We start from the raw sequence: 14,854 nt of genomic DNA on the forward strand, positions 1-14,854 counted from the left end.
GCCTTTGCTGACGTCGTGGGGGCGTTTTCTGAGAAGTTCACCGAGGCACAGAAGCAATTTCGGATGATGACTCACTTCATCCCCAAGTGAGCTGATCCTGCTCCTCGGCCAAGATCTGGTAATGGTTTGCACTGTGACCAGCCAGACCAACGACTCATCCACCTTCACAGAGCAAGAGCTTGCAGTGTGATCCTGAGTCGCCGTTAGGCTACAAAGCCAGTAAGAAGTCCTGTTATGACGCAAAGCCAATTCCCCACCAGTCCGAGCACCCATCGGATCAGAAGCAGTCGTCCTGATGGTCCTGGTCCAAGGAAGAGAGCGATGTCCGTGGAGAGAAGTGGACGTTTTCCTTCACTGTTCCTTGCTGGTGGAATGACCTACCTAGCTCACCGGACAGCCGAATCCCACACAATTGTCAAGAAACAACTGAAAAGTCATCTCTTCCGTGAACATCTAACTGCATCCTCGTTAAAAACAACTATGCTTTAACTTTCTTCTTTGCTCTTACTATCCCTTATTCCCTTCCTCTGTTAGCTTTTACTATTTTGTACGATTATGGAAACCTTGTGTAACTGGCACTTCTCGTGTTTGCTGCCATCCTATGTTGAATTGCTTGCTGTATTCCACAACTGTAAGTCGTTTTGAATAAAAGCATTTGTGAAATGAATAAGTGTAAATGTGATTTAGGCCTCTTCGCCTCAGAGGAGAATACCCACTGACCGCTATTCTTCTCCCTAATGAGCGCTCCCTTAATAGGGGCTGTGTTGACAAGCCATTGGTCCAAGAGACAAAAATATGCAGGGAGGAATTATTTTAGGGAGGAACGAGCCGTTCTGTTGCTGATAGCACTGAAATGGCCCAACCAGCCATGCTTTCCAGAGTTGGTGAATCTATTGTTAACCCCCCATGGCCGATCCCATTGAGGAGGGACCTCCTGTCTCAAGTGAGGGGCACTATTTGGCACCCTAGACCGGAACTATGGGACCTGCATATATGGCAGGTCAGTGCAGAAGAAGCCTGCTGACTGTTTTGCAAAGAGTGCTGGACATGAGAGTGAAGGCAAGGGTCCCCTCAACAAGGCACCTTTACACTTTAATTGGAAAGCACTGCCAGACATGCATTTCAAGCCAGCTTAAACAAGCGACTTGAGAGTGCTTTTGTTTAAGACGGCACTACTGATTGTGCTAGCGAGTGCTTGTATGCAGTTTGACCCAGACAATAAGTGAAGTGACGTGACATGTGGCCAAGTATGGTTACCCATACTCGGAATTTGTGCTCTGCATTTAACCCATCTAAAGTACACACACACCGTGAACACACACCCGGAGCAGTGGGCAGCCATTTATGCTGCGGCGCCCGGGGAGCAGTTGGGGGTTCGGTGCCTTGCTCAAGGGAACCTCAGTCGTGGTATTGAGGGCAGAGAGAGCGCTGTACATTCACTCCCCCCACCTACAATTCCTGCCTTTAGGTTACGAGTCCAACTCTCTAACCATTAGGCCATGACTTCCCCCTGTCCAATTGTATGTTAAAGATTATGCCAAGTCATGGCTACACGTCTAAAGTGCTCTCAACAGCGTTCAGAGCCCAGGCTATAACGCTACAATCTTTTCATCCTTCTGACCCAGCTTCTGGTGAAGCATGTGGGAGAAGCTCCCTGTGCCCCGTGCACGCATTATGTGCTTATACTGACATAACCAGTGATTTTCGTATGTCAGAGCAACTGTTAGTATGCTTTGTGGGTGTGGAGAAGGTCCAGTCTGTGTCTAAACATAGATTTTCACACTTGATAATGGAGGCAATTTGGTTGGCTTATAATTTCCGGGTGGTTGACTGCCCAATTGAGATTCATGCCCAATCCGAGAGGACTCAGGCATCATTTTGGGCTTGGGCTAAAGGTATGTCCATTCAGGATATGCAATTCAACTAGGACTTACTGCTGTTCACAAACGCTGCATGCATGACAACATTTCAAAACACTACATTTGAATGAATCTATAAAATCAGAAAATTACCCAGCCCTAACATCTACAATAAATAATTTAGACGATTATGCCATCCTTTTACCACCCTGTTCCCATTTTTGTTAACCACTAGAAACAATTTTTAAATTTTTGGTTCTCACCACATCTAGCAGATCATTGATCTCATGGATGATGAAATCGCTCTTTATGATTCTGTTGGTACTGCAGCAGACCTTCACAATAGAAACACAAATGTATTTTGTATATGAAATTACATTAAAGAATTAGTTCACTTTCAGAATAAAAATTTCCTGATAATTTACTCAACTCATGTCATCCAAGATGTTCATGTCTTTCTTTTTTCAGTTGAAAGAAAAGGTTTATGAGGAAAACATTCCAGGATTTTTCTGGAACATTTGTGGTTAAAAAGTATATACATTTGTATTTTTTTTTTTTTTTTAGAAAATGACCAATCGTTTCGCTAGAAAAGACCCTTAGCCTCCTCAGCTGTGATCATGTATGGCCAAATGAAGCTGCATTGAAACTGCAATTTGGACCTTCCACCTGTTAGCCACTATTGAAGTCCACAACACTGAGAAAAATCCTGGAATGTTTTCCTCAAAAACCTTAATTTCTTTTTGACTGAAGAAAGAAAGACATGAACATCTTGGATGACGTAGAGGTGAGTAAATTATCAGGAAATGTTTATTCTGAAAGTGAACTAATCCTTTACGTAATACATATAGTAGCAGACAGCAAACTTTTCTTGCAATCCTGATCACTGTAAAAATACTGTATTCTGTGATACAAGTAAATTTAAAGCTAATAAACTAAAATTATTCTAATCCATTGGGACTATTAAGGGGCTGGCCTTCGTGATTTTGGAAACTCAGGTAAAATGGCCATTTTGGTTCTGGAGAGACATCATTCTCATTGGGATTGCCAAAATGGAAACCAGATTAACCAGGAGACTTGTATGTTAATGAAATTACACCTCACAGTGGCCTGGTACTATGTAAAAAGCCCTTAAATTTTTAATTTTGTCTTATTATATAATGTGTAACAAAGGCACCTTATAGACCATATGAAGGATCTGCACAAGATTCTGCAGGCGTTTCGGTATGTCCCAGTTTATATCTTCAGAAGCAATCCTGTCAATTAACATGGCAGACACTTTTTGAAATAAATCCACCAAGTTCTGGAGACGGTCATCAGGGAGTTTGGACCAGTACGTCTCTGACAATATAACATAACAAAAATACTTAAGACAAAATAATACTAAATAACACACTTAGACAAATACAACAACAACACAAAGAATGTGAATGTCTTCCAGCTTTACCTAACACCTTGAGAGCATCAGGATCCAGCTGAAGGATTTTGGAGGCCAGAGCTTCAGTGAGTTTAGTTCTTTGTTGTTTCTTGAGATGTCTGATGAGTTCAGGGAGGAGAAGATAAACTCTCAGAGCTTCCACACCAACTGGATTTGGATTCAGAGAATGCAGCATCTGTTCAACCACCATTATTACCTGGGGTACAAAAAAACAAAACAAAACAAAAAAAACATGAAATGAATTGTATTGGTCAAAATGTAATTTTTTTTAAATGTTGGATTGATCATTACCTCTGATATCAAGCTTTTATTCTCTGATAACTTTGCAAAGGATGTTTTAACCAGATCAAAATCCAAACCACAATGCTCTTCAGACGTCTGATAATGTTCATCACGACTACAAAAACATACATTTACATAAAGAGTAGAGGACATATTTTAGGCAAAGAAAAGAGAGATTACTAGGATTACAAAACCACCTAAATATGAGCTACCTTATTTTGAGAAAACTTCCATTTAAAGAGGCAGGAGAGGAAAACACAGTGTTTATATCCCTGTAAATAACAAAACAATCATTTTACTGTAAATCATCATTTTGTAGTGTATTACTATTCATTACCGTGTCCATAATTCATTACCTCAAATTTCATGGTTCACTTACTATTTTAAATGACATGGACATTTAGAAAAACTTAGGTTCCTAAATAATGTCTGTGGAAGCATTGTGTATAAAAAAGTAAAACACTTACTTCTTAATGACTTTCAATGAATTTGCATCACTTCCGGACAGCCATCGGTCAATCATTCTGTCATTTAATGTCAAAATCTCTCTGCTTGGATTGGATTTGGGCTGCTCAAACTCATCCCCAAGTTTCTACAAATTGCAAAAAAGAAGAAAGTACTCTGTGCACTATTAGTTTAACCGTTAAACTGTTTGTGAATGAAAATATCTTACTTTGAAAAACAAGGCAAAGGAATGTTTCTCCCCAGCAATGAGTTTTTCAATCATATATTCATGATTACATTCTGTGTGCAACAAATAATTAGTTTAGAGTTCTGAGCAACATCATGAATATAAAATTATTCAAAACAAAATTGCTAAAAGACAGGTGGACAGTAGTTAAGTATTTTTACTCTTTAAAAGTTACTTTTTCAAGTGTCTACTTTATCAGAGTGTTTTTCTTTGGAATGTTGCGAAGTAAAAGTTTTCGAAAGCATAATATTGTACTTTTTACTGCACTACGTTTCATATTAATTATATTGGAAATCTAGTGCTTACTTTTACTTGAGTAAAAGTAATTCTAGGTTTTACTCGAGTACAAGAAAGTACTACATTTTTAATGTTCTTAAGTATTAAAGGTAAAAAAACAACACTTTTTGTTGCACTACATTTCATAAAAAAGTTATGACATTATGCTTTGGATTGTAGTGAAGTAAAAGTATTCCAACATAAAACACTCTGATAAAGTACAGATATTTTTTAAATTTACTTGAGTAAAGTAAAAATAGTTCACTACTGTTTGCCGATTTGATTACCAATTGTCAGATCCACAGGGAAAGGCACAGACTGTGTGATCATTTCTCTGTTTCCCAGCTGCCCTTGCATCCCACATCCAAATGAGTAGATCAGCTTTGACGATACGACTGATACGAGTGTGTAATGTCTTAATGAAAAAAGAATCAAATGCCTAATTACTGAGCTGAACTCATACATCAGACCTGTTAACCATGTGAGGAAAGAAATCTGGACTATTGCTCTGAGACGCTTATTGCTAATAAAGCTTATGAACAATCTTTACCTCCCACATGTGACCTGTGACACTTCAGAGCCCCACAGTTCAGCAACCACCCGCGGATGATGTTCATCTCTAAATGAGTTGTGCCCAAGCTGACCAGAACCTCCGGATCCGAATGTGAACACTGTGCCGCCCTAATGATACAACCATGACATCAACATCTATTACAGATATTATGCTGGCTTACAGTTGTATAATACATCTGCAATGCTAACATACACCCATTTCTAATGGATGAAGCCTTGGCCTGGAAGAGAGGTCGTCAGGTGGTCCCCAAACTTCTCTGGGTGTTTCGACCCTTAACCACAACATGCTCCAGTTGGCGGGTCAGCAGTGACTGGCCAGGTCACTGCCCCTCTCCTCCAGGCTTCCAGCTTGTGCCCTCCCTCTTGTGCACTATTGTGCCAGAGCCAACAGGAGGCTCTCTCTGACGCTTCTCCCAGCCTACGAATGGCTGCTTTCCTCAAGTGGCCTCTCAGTCCAACTTTTGTCAATAGATTCGACACAGATTGAGCTGGGAATCCTCGACATCCGACTTCCACCGTCATCAGCCATGTTGTCCACTCCTTGTCCCGGCTGTCTTGGACAAGTTGCTGGTATTTGCCTTTTTTCCTCTCTGCAGCTTCCTCACAGCCCTCCTCCCACGGTACCGTCAACTCCACCAGCATGATCTTCTTTCCCTCTGGAGACCATATAATGATGTCGGGCCTTAGAGTTGTAGACAGTACCGCCTCGGGGAAGTGGAGTTTCCTCCCAAGGTCAACCTCCATTTCCCATCCCTGGGCTGACTGCAAGAGATTCTGCCTGGCTTGGCTGTGGACAGCAGGTCTTTGGCTCTCTTTCACAAAGGCGATGGTGCTCAGCAGTGGTCTTGCTTTGGCTGGTTGTTTCTTTCTCCTTTCCTGTTCCAGAATGTCTGCGAGCACTGCCAACACCTTGTCATGGCACCACCTGTATCTCCCCTGTGTCAATGCGATCTTACACCCTGACAGAATGTGCGCCATTGTTCTTTTCCCACCACACAACCTGCACAGTGGGTCCTCCCTCCTCCCCCACCTGTGCAAATTGACTGGGGTTGGTAAGGTGTCATACACTGCTCAGAGTAGAAAGGATATACGGAAGGGCTCCAGCCTGCCACAGTTCACTCCATGTGATTGTTCAGTTACACTTTATTTCGATAGTCCTCTTTAGACATTCTACTAACTATAAGTAACTTTGTAACTACATGTCAACTACATGTCAGCTAATTCTCATTAATTTGTAACTACATGTTTACATACTCCCAGAGTAGACTGTTAGGGTAGGTTTAGGGTTAGTAGAATAAGTTGACATATACTTGCAAAGTTTCTTATAGTCAGTATGTTGTATGTTGTGGACCCATCAAAATAAGGTGTTAGAAGATATTAAGCAGACAGTCTACTAATACTCTAATGACTGCTAGTTGACATGTACTTGCAAAGTTACTTACTGTTAGTAGAATGTCTAAAGTAAACTATCGAAATAAAGTGTTACCGATTGTTCTCTTGGGGAGGTTCCACCTTGTCCAGGCGCCTTGAGTTGCAAGCTCGATGGATTTTGCTCTTCTCCCTTCTTCCTCAAGGTTTCGGACTTCATCCTGGATCATGGTTCTCTTCTCCCTAAGGGTGGACTTTGACCACTGCTGGAAATGTACTGTTCCTAGACCCTGTCTTCCAGTGCAAGGGTTTCCGATGATGTCTTTGGTCCCAAGAGAACATTCTGCCTGGTTAATTGTCGTGCTGGCGGCCTACTTACGGCCAGATCTTCTGACTCCTGCTTCCCTGGTGAGTTGGTCTCGAGAGCCCCTATATGTCAGGGACAGTCTGCACTTGGAGACTTTAAACTCCTCCACCACTGATGACAGTGGAAGCTGGAGCTGGCCCGACCTTATGTAGAACCCCAAGGATGTAAAGCTCGGGGGTATTCCAAACCATCTTCTAAGGTGCTTGTTGAACTTCCTCTCCATTTCTTCCAACAGTGAATAGGAGCACCTCATATACTGTGAGAAGCCACATGAGTCGTGGGAGCAGGCCATGTTGGTAGATCCAGCACTTGTATTTCCCAGGCAGGCCAGACTTTGTGAATCTTCATCAGCCATTCTTCAACTTGTTTTCCGGTGCTGGAGATGCTGTTCTTGTCTGACAGGGAATCATTATACCACTTTCCAAGGCATCTAATTGGGTTCCCCTGGATGTTCGGGATCAGTTCCCCTTGAACAAGTAGCTTGAACCTTCCAGTTGTTTTACCCTTTTGGATCACCAGGCTCCTTGATTTCTTGGGCTTAAAGACCATCTTTGCCCAAGTGGCCATGCGATCCAGTTCTGTCAGAACCCATCTTGCCTGCACGTGAGTTGGCGTTATCACGGTAAGATCATCCATGAATGCCCTGATTGCTGGCTATTGACATCCTGCTGCGGTCTTCGGCCCTGTTGACTTTGTACTCGCTGCTGTGATGATCAGGTTCATTCCCATGATGAACAAGATGGGAGAGATTGTGCATCCTGTCACTATCCCCTTCTCCACTGGCTGCCACTTTGTTGTAAACTTGGTGGACTGGAATCGTAACTTGATGTCTCTCAGGTAACTGGTGATCATGCTCTGAATGTTATGTGGGATGTGGTAGTAGTCCAAAGCAACTTGGATCAAGTTATGGGGAATAGACCCATATGCATTTGCAAAGTCAAGCCAGACTTACTGTTAGGCTGCCTTTCTTCTCCTTCGCTTCATGGATGAGTTGGCTGAGGACTCCTGTATGCTCCAAGCACCCGGAGAACCCTTCAACACCGCCCTTCTGGATAGAGGTATTAATATATCCATCCTGGGTCATGTAAGTGCTCATTCTCTTCGCAAGCACAGCAAAGAAAATCTTTCCCTCCACACTAAGTAGGAACTAAGTTTGGAACTGGCTGATCTGTGTGGATCTCTGCTCTTTGGGCACAAAGCACCCTTCCGCCCTTCTCCAGCTTGTTGGAATGGTTCCCTTGGACCAAATTACCCGCATAAGCTTCCACGGCCTTCGGAGGAGTTTAGGGCATTTTTTGTATACTTTATATGGTATACCGCTGGGACCTGGAGCAGAAGATGATCTTGCGCGCTTGACTACCTCTTGAACCTCTCTCCATGATGGACACTCTGTGCTGAGGCATGTGGTAGGTGGGTCGATGTTAGTAAGCCCATGATTTCCTTCAAGGGCATCGTCTCTTGTAGGGTCACTAAATGCCTCCTCAACAGACTGCTCCACCTCCTCTTTGGAACTTGTTAGAGTCCCAGACTTCGCCTCCCCCAGAAGTGATTTGGTGAAGCAGTAAGGGTCCTTTATAAACAGATTCCTGCTTCTTCCACCTCTGTTTGAACCTCTCTGCTCTTCTTGTTCTGATGAGCTGCTCACAGAGGCTGGCTGTCAGCTCTATTATTCCTTCCTTTTCTCCTGTGCTTGCCAGTTTGAATTGCTTCCGCAAGGTTTTGATCTCCTTCCTAAGTTGTTTGATCTTTCTTTCTCTTCTGTTGTCCAGCTGTTCTGGTCTTGCTTTATTCTCTCTCCTTGGCACTGTTCCGTTCCTTTGCCACATTGTAGGTGATGGCTGTCAGTAAATCCACCTTCCTTTCCACTGATCCTGCTTGAACCGCTCCGAGCACTTTGTCCAGATCTTTATCTAACATGGACCACTCCTTCCCATCACTCATTTTGGGCCACTTGATTCTTTCCTTCGTTGGCTGGGGTGGGCTTTCTGGAATGGCATTGGAGGCTCTCCTTGTGTGATCTTGTGGGATTGCCGGCACTGAGAGATCACTAGGACTATGGAGTGGTTCATCTGAGCGGTGTACATGCATCCATCCTTGTCCACACACAGACTTGCTCTGGTGTATTTTGAGCCCTCTTACGCCCTTGCAGATCCTTCCGCACCTGCATTTCACTTCCGGTGCCTCCCCGGTCAAGGTGGTTTGTCTGAGCCTTCTCTGTGTCTGTGTCACCGTCCTTGTCGTTGCCATTGAATTTGTCCTGGTGAGCCTCTCATCCTCCCCCCTCTCGGTTCTGTAGCTTGCTTGGTGCCCTCTTGCGAGTGCTGCAACAGGGGTCGCTGGCCCCTGTTACCCCGCCAGTCTTTCCTGGAGGTCAGCTGACTCTCCAGCGTCACCGACCTTCCTCGGTTTCCATCCAGCCATCCATTACAATACAATGGTATGTCTTTTACACATTTTATATTTCATATAGCTTAATATGTCCCATTTTATAATTATAAAATACAATATAATAATAATTTAAGAAAAAATAATACTGTACCTTTGATAAAGTGGCAGTGTGTTCCGCTCCACATGAGATGGACACAGTTTTCTTCAGGTTCAGACTATTTACAACCGCTGGGACATGTCTATCTGTTGTGGAAAAACAGTAAATTCATCACGTTCAAATACATCATATTCATGCTTTGATATAGTTTTGGAAAAATTTTGTACATTTATATGTACTTTTATGTTATGACCGATTTAGCTTTTACATGAAGAAATAATCAGACCTGTAGTGTCTCCGAGGCCCAGCTGTCCAGCAGAGTTCCTTCCCCATCCAAACACGACTCCAGAGAGAGACAACACAAAGCTGTGGTCTCCTCCAGCGCTGATCTGAGCCAGCGGGATCCCACTCAGACTCTGAACATGTTGAGCAGACGGAGAGCTGGGATGATCTTTCCTCAAACCCAGCTGACCATGAGAGTTCTCACCCCACACGAACACCTGACCATCTGAAAGAGCAACAGCTCTGAACATCTACACTCAAAACTCAATCAATTCATGGCAATCATAAGATGTCAAAAGATGAAATCAAAATGGCAGATGAAATAGTTGTGAATACCGTTGGTTAGTGCCATTGAATGATGGTCTCCACATGCGATCTGAATCACCTGCCTGTTATCCAGACCTTTGAGAGGCCTGCAGAGACAGGACAATCTGTCAGATAGATATCTGTTATGATCATTTATGGTCACTTATACTGTTATGTCTACACATACTTGTGCTCTGCAACTTTGTCCACAATGAGAACTTTTCCTGAATCAGAAAGAAGAACTGCACCATCTCCTCCACAGACAATCAGTCTGATTCTGTCATTCTTTAGCTGTAGTTGCTCTGGAATAAATAAAATACTTTCATCAGTTCAACTTCTCTTCAGACTATAAATGAACAAATAAACACTTATATACCCTAATGATAATTAATTTCATTAATAAGTCACAAACATTATACAGTAGGGTACAACTGGGCTAAAGGCGTCTTTGATATTATTTTCCTCTAAACCACTAGATGGCACAAAAACGTGGTGTGGTACTTTTCAAAACATTCGCTTTTCAAGATGCAAGTGGATATTTGTCTGATCAAGAAGCATATCTTCTAACGATTATTTTGGTGACAAGTGATCAGAGGTCAGGCGCAATAGGCTATGTCTCTCCAAAGATGTATCTGATACGCTGGACATCGGCAGATGAACGTTTCGTCCTGGGGCTGTCTCCGCATCTCCCTGTACAGACAGATACTAACACACATACGCAGAGAAACACTTATCTTACTTCAAGGTTGCCTGGCTCAGCCCTAAACCTTATCAGGTATGGTTAACTACACACACACACACACACACACAATGAGAGCAGCTTCTTAGAGAGTAAGAAGGCAGACTAAAGCCTTATTCAACTTATTTTCTAACATGCATAAATGCAACTTTGATTAATAATTATTCATGAAATATTATAATTAATATTATTATGAAGGCCATTGTAGATCTGCGATGCACTCCTTCAGTGTATTCCTCAGAAGCCCAATTGCATTACGCCAGCCACAATTGGCTTGCAGACATGACGTTGCATCAGGGAGTGGCTTCCTCCCCTTGGTACAGTGATCCTCAAATCTGGCTCGCGAGATCCACTTTCCTGCAGAGTTCAGCTCTAATCCTGATCAAACTCACCTACCTGTGTTTTTCTAATGATCCTGAAGACATTGATTAGCATGCTCAGGTGTGTTTTATTAGGGTTATAGCTAAACTCTGCAGGAAAGTGGATCTTGTGAGCCAGATTTGAGTATCTCTGCCTTGGTATAAAAGGAGTGACGCAACGTCATTGCGACATTCAAAACAAGCACACCTCTTCCTCGCTTCACACAGCAAGGAGGGTGTTCTGGTGAGACACCTCACTTAATGCAATCAGAGAACTGGGGTTACACAAGTAACCTATTGTTTTCTTTCAAGCATAGGTTTCGGTGTCTCATTATGGGATATCCTAACTCCGGTATTGCCAGCAGTCTCAAAGTCTCCTGCCAACCAAAGAAACCATTCTGTCATTCTGTTATTAATTACTCACCCTCATGTTGTTCCAAACCCATAAGACCTTGGTTTATCTTTGGAACACAAATTAAGATATTTTAGATGGAATCTGAGAGCTCTCAGACCCTCCATAGACAACAAGGGTCCTTACAAGATCAAGGTCCAGAAACGTAGCAAGGAGATCGGTAAAATAATCCATGTGACATCAGGTGTTCAACTGTAATTTTACAAAGCTACGAGAATACTTTTTGTGCGCAAAAGAAAAAAAGGAGACAAATTTGAATAAAGTCATTTTTTTTTCTTTGCATACCAAACGACGCGTTTGTCGTTATGACCTTCCTGGCATGGACAACGCCCATAGGTACCCCTTGAACCAGAAAGCATGGGTGCCGCCAATGACGCAGTGCCAAGACTGCCGCTGACATCACTCTCACTCTCCTCCGGGAGTGCTGTAACGGGTCCAGTCTCAGAGAGGCTACCCAGTGTTGAAACTCTCTCATAAATAGTCTGCTCAAGGGAATGACTATTAGAGCTGAGGCCATCATACCTAATAGTCTGAGGCATATGCGAAAAGAAACACTGTTCCCTTTCCAAAATTCGGCAAGGGGTTGTGCCGGTTGCGCAGAGGGAAGGAAAGGGGAATCAACTGCTACTAGCTGCACAGGCCAAGTGACCATCTGAAAATTTGGGAGAATTCCCGGTGAGCTGCTCGACATAAGCGCTGTTCAGGTCGCGGAAAACACAAGTCTCTGTAGTTCATTTTCAATAAGAGGCACCTATCCACCTGCACAAAGGCTACAGCCGATCCCGTCACTGATGTGCACAGCTATTCGTAGCGTTATAAATATGATAAAGGCTAAATAGGCTAAAAAGTTTTGGATGTAGGCTACGTATTTAGATGACACTAGCCTACACTTGTCTTGGTCCACCTCTCCTGCTTTCTCTCTCTCTCTCCCTCACACACACACACACACACACACACATAGGCCTAAAGTACGCTACCGCCACACAGTACCGTTTCTAGGCATAGGCGAGCTAGGCGGTCGCCTAGGGCGCCACCAGCTGAAGGGGCGCCAATGAGCGCACGTACTGGCACTATATTTTAGCAGAGTTGTGATAAAGAGTGGCACGGTCACCCTGAAATATGACTGCCGCCCCCACTGGATCTCCAACATCATTGGGCTAGAGTACTGTCAATCTGACGATGCCTGTATGCCATTGGATCAGAGTGCTCTGAATTGCTGCCTGATTGTTGCATGTTTGCATTTGGAGCGCTCATCGACGCCATTAGATCAATGGGCTCTGTCAGTGCTTTGGCAAGGTAACGCTTTTTTTTTTTTTCTGCCATGCAATAAAGCTAAGTTCAAAGGCCAATTTATTGGTACAGTAAATAAAGTACACAAAATCAGTATTTTGTTTAGGCAGTATTTGTAGCAGTTGATGAATCGTGTTGCGAGATTTGTCCAAAAGGTGTGCGTTTTTGCACCAATGCATTGTTAAAGGATCAGCATGTCATGTAATATTCCCATATAAACTTTAACAGCCAATTAAAAAATATTGGTATAATAAAATTCGCCAGTTCACAAGATCAATACATCCTTTATTAAACCGCTTTGTCGAGTTTAATACATTCTTATGGAGGTGTCGAAATGCTGATCAATTCATTCACTTCTAACAGCACTTAATGGGAGAGGAAGCGTCATACACAAAGAGTGCAGAGCGAGTGCTTCTCTATTTAAAGGAGAAGTTCACGCGTTAATGAGTAGCAAAGGATCATTAAGTAGCTGCATTGATTACTTTTATGCCACTGATCAGGCTTTTATATGTAGTTTGGGGCAACAAAGGGTTTTATAGGTTTGACTGAAATAAGAATGCAATAACTGACACTTTAAATCAATGTTTCAAGCAACAACAACAAAACAATTGAACAAAAAACAGATAAAGACAAAAAGTAGCCATTGATAGTATCTAAACATGTATCCAAATTCAAATGTAATCAAATTAATTTATGCGTGATTTATGTGTAAATTATGTGCAATGTCTTAGCTGCTAGTGATTGTTACATAGGGCTATACAGGCATCTATAATGCATTCAGATTTTTGAAAAAAATAAATAAAAATAATAATTATATATATATATATATATATATATATATATATATAGATAGATAGATAGATAGATAGATAGATAGATATAGATATAGATATATAGATATAGCACGGGAGCGGCATTACTACGAAGCAAAGTAATCTACACCGGACATGAGCGGCGCGACAAAATAGCTACTACAGAACTTATTATAATAAGGCCACATACACACTGCAAGGTTCAGGAGTGACAATTAAATGTGGGAGTGAGTCCCGTAAATTATTGTTCCATGTGTGTACAGAACAGTAGTCACTCCCGCATTTGTAACATAGTGTTATTGCACTCTTATACATTGCATTGTGGTGTAAGCCAAATTACCTATTGTTTTTTTTTTAAGGCATTATGGTACGGGAGTGATGATCACGTATGTTGTTACGTGTTTATGTCTCTACATTGTACTAGAGTTGATGCGGATTTGTTGTGAAAAGTTTATGCTGAATAAAAGAGCATGTCGAAGAGGTGAATAAATCCTGAGCAACGTTTTGCTTTTGTGATCGAGTGATAGTGAACTGCGCACTTGAGCTCAACACATAGCAACATTTCAGCTTCTTTCAGGAGTGAAGAAAAATCTTTATGAGATAAGACCAAACAACATGTCTAAAGCGCTTGTAAATAATAGGACATGGCAACACTGCAAGACAGCAGCCTCCCGAGCATAAACAGAACACAGCACGTCTATCAGTGGTAGTTTAGTTAAAATCGACGGACAAAAATAGTCTTTAGTCAAAAGATGGCACATAACAAATGTCTAAACTTTTATTCACTCCTGCAAGATGACAAAATGTTGCTATGGTTACCAATGCAGAGTGAGTGCTGTTCAGTACACACATGGAATAATTTACAAGACTCACTCCCGCATTTAAATGCGGTTGTCACTCCTTGTAGTGTGTACGTGGCCTATGTGTGTACAGAAGGAGTAAAAGGTGAGCTGACAACCCAATTTAGCTGTAGTGTGTACTTGGCCTAAGTGATGCTGTCTACACTGGGGCCTGACAAGACAAATCCCAGACACTGCTGGCTCTTCTATTTATGACATACTGACACAAAGTTCAAATTATTGAGTCCTGTTTATCAAAAAACACTGATAAAAGCATATGTAACCCCACTTTATTAGTATTTAGGCCTAAATAGTATATGATTATGTTGAACTTTATTCTTGAACAGGGCGCTGTATTAAGCAATATATAAAAAGTGTTTCTGTTGCTCATGAAAACGTTTCTGAAACTTCTGTGTATTTAACAAATACTGCATTTTATTACTGCAATACCGCGTGAGCGTCACTAACGGGAGAAGAAA

General features: G+C 42.2%; 1 protein-coding gene across 2 annotated transcripts in view; it reads right to left on the reverse strand.

Annotated features, from left to right (window-relative positions):
• LOC131537051 (uncharacterized) overlaps positions 1 to 14,854 on the reverse strand; it is a 35,655-nt gene that overhangs the window by 17,501 nt on the left and 3,300 nt on the right. For both annotated transcript variants that reach the window (XM_058770290.1, XM_058770298.1), the window contains exons 2-14: positions 10,112 to 10,226; positions 9,955 to 10,031; positions 9,623 to 9,844; positions 9,391 to 9,482; positions 5,094 to 5,224; positions 4,831 to 4,958; positions 4,250 to 4,320; positions 4,044 to 4,168; positions 3,789 to 3,848; positions 3,586 to 3,691; positions 3,304 to 3,490; positions 3,034 to 3,197; positions 2,123 to 2,194 (exon numbers count right to left, since the gene is read on the reverse strand). In XM_058770290.1, coding sequence (XP_058626273.1) covers positions 2,123 to 2,194; positions 3,034 to 3,197; positions 3,304 to 3,490; positions 3,586 to 3,691; positions 3,789 to 3,848; positions 4,044 to 4,168; positions 4,250 to 4,320; positions 4,831 to 4,958; positions 5,094 to 5,224; positions 9,391 to 9,482; positions 9,623 to 9,844; positions 9,955 to 10,031; positions 10,112 to 10,226 — 1,550 coding nt within the window. The remainder of the gene's footprint in view (positions 1 to 2,122; positions 2,195 to 3,033; positions 3,198 to 3,303; positions 3,491 to 3,585; positions 3,692 to 3,788; positions 3,849 to 4,043; positions 4,169 to 4,249; positions 4,321 to 4,830; positions 4,959 to 5,093; positions 5,225 to 9,390; positions 9,483 to 9,622; positions 9,845 to 9,954; positions 10,032 to 10,111; positions 10,227 to 14,854) is intronic.

The sequence above is a fragment of the Onychostoma macrolepis genome, chromosome 01 (assembly GCF_012432095.1).
Source record: "Onychostoma macrolepis isolate SWU-2019 chromosome 01, ASM1243209v1, whole genome shotgun sequence".
In the NCBI taxonomy this organism is placed as follows: domain Eukaryota; kingdom Metazoa; phylum Chordata; class Actinopteri; order Cypriniformes; family Cyprinidae; genus Onychostoma; species Onychostoma macrolepis.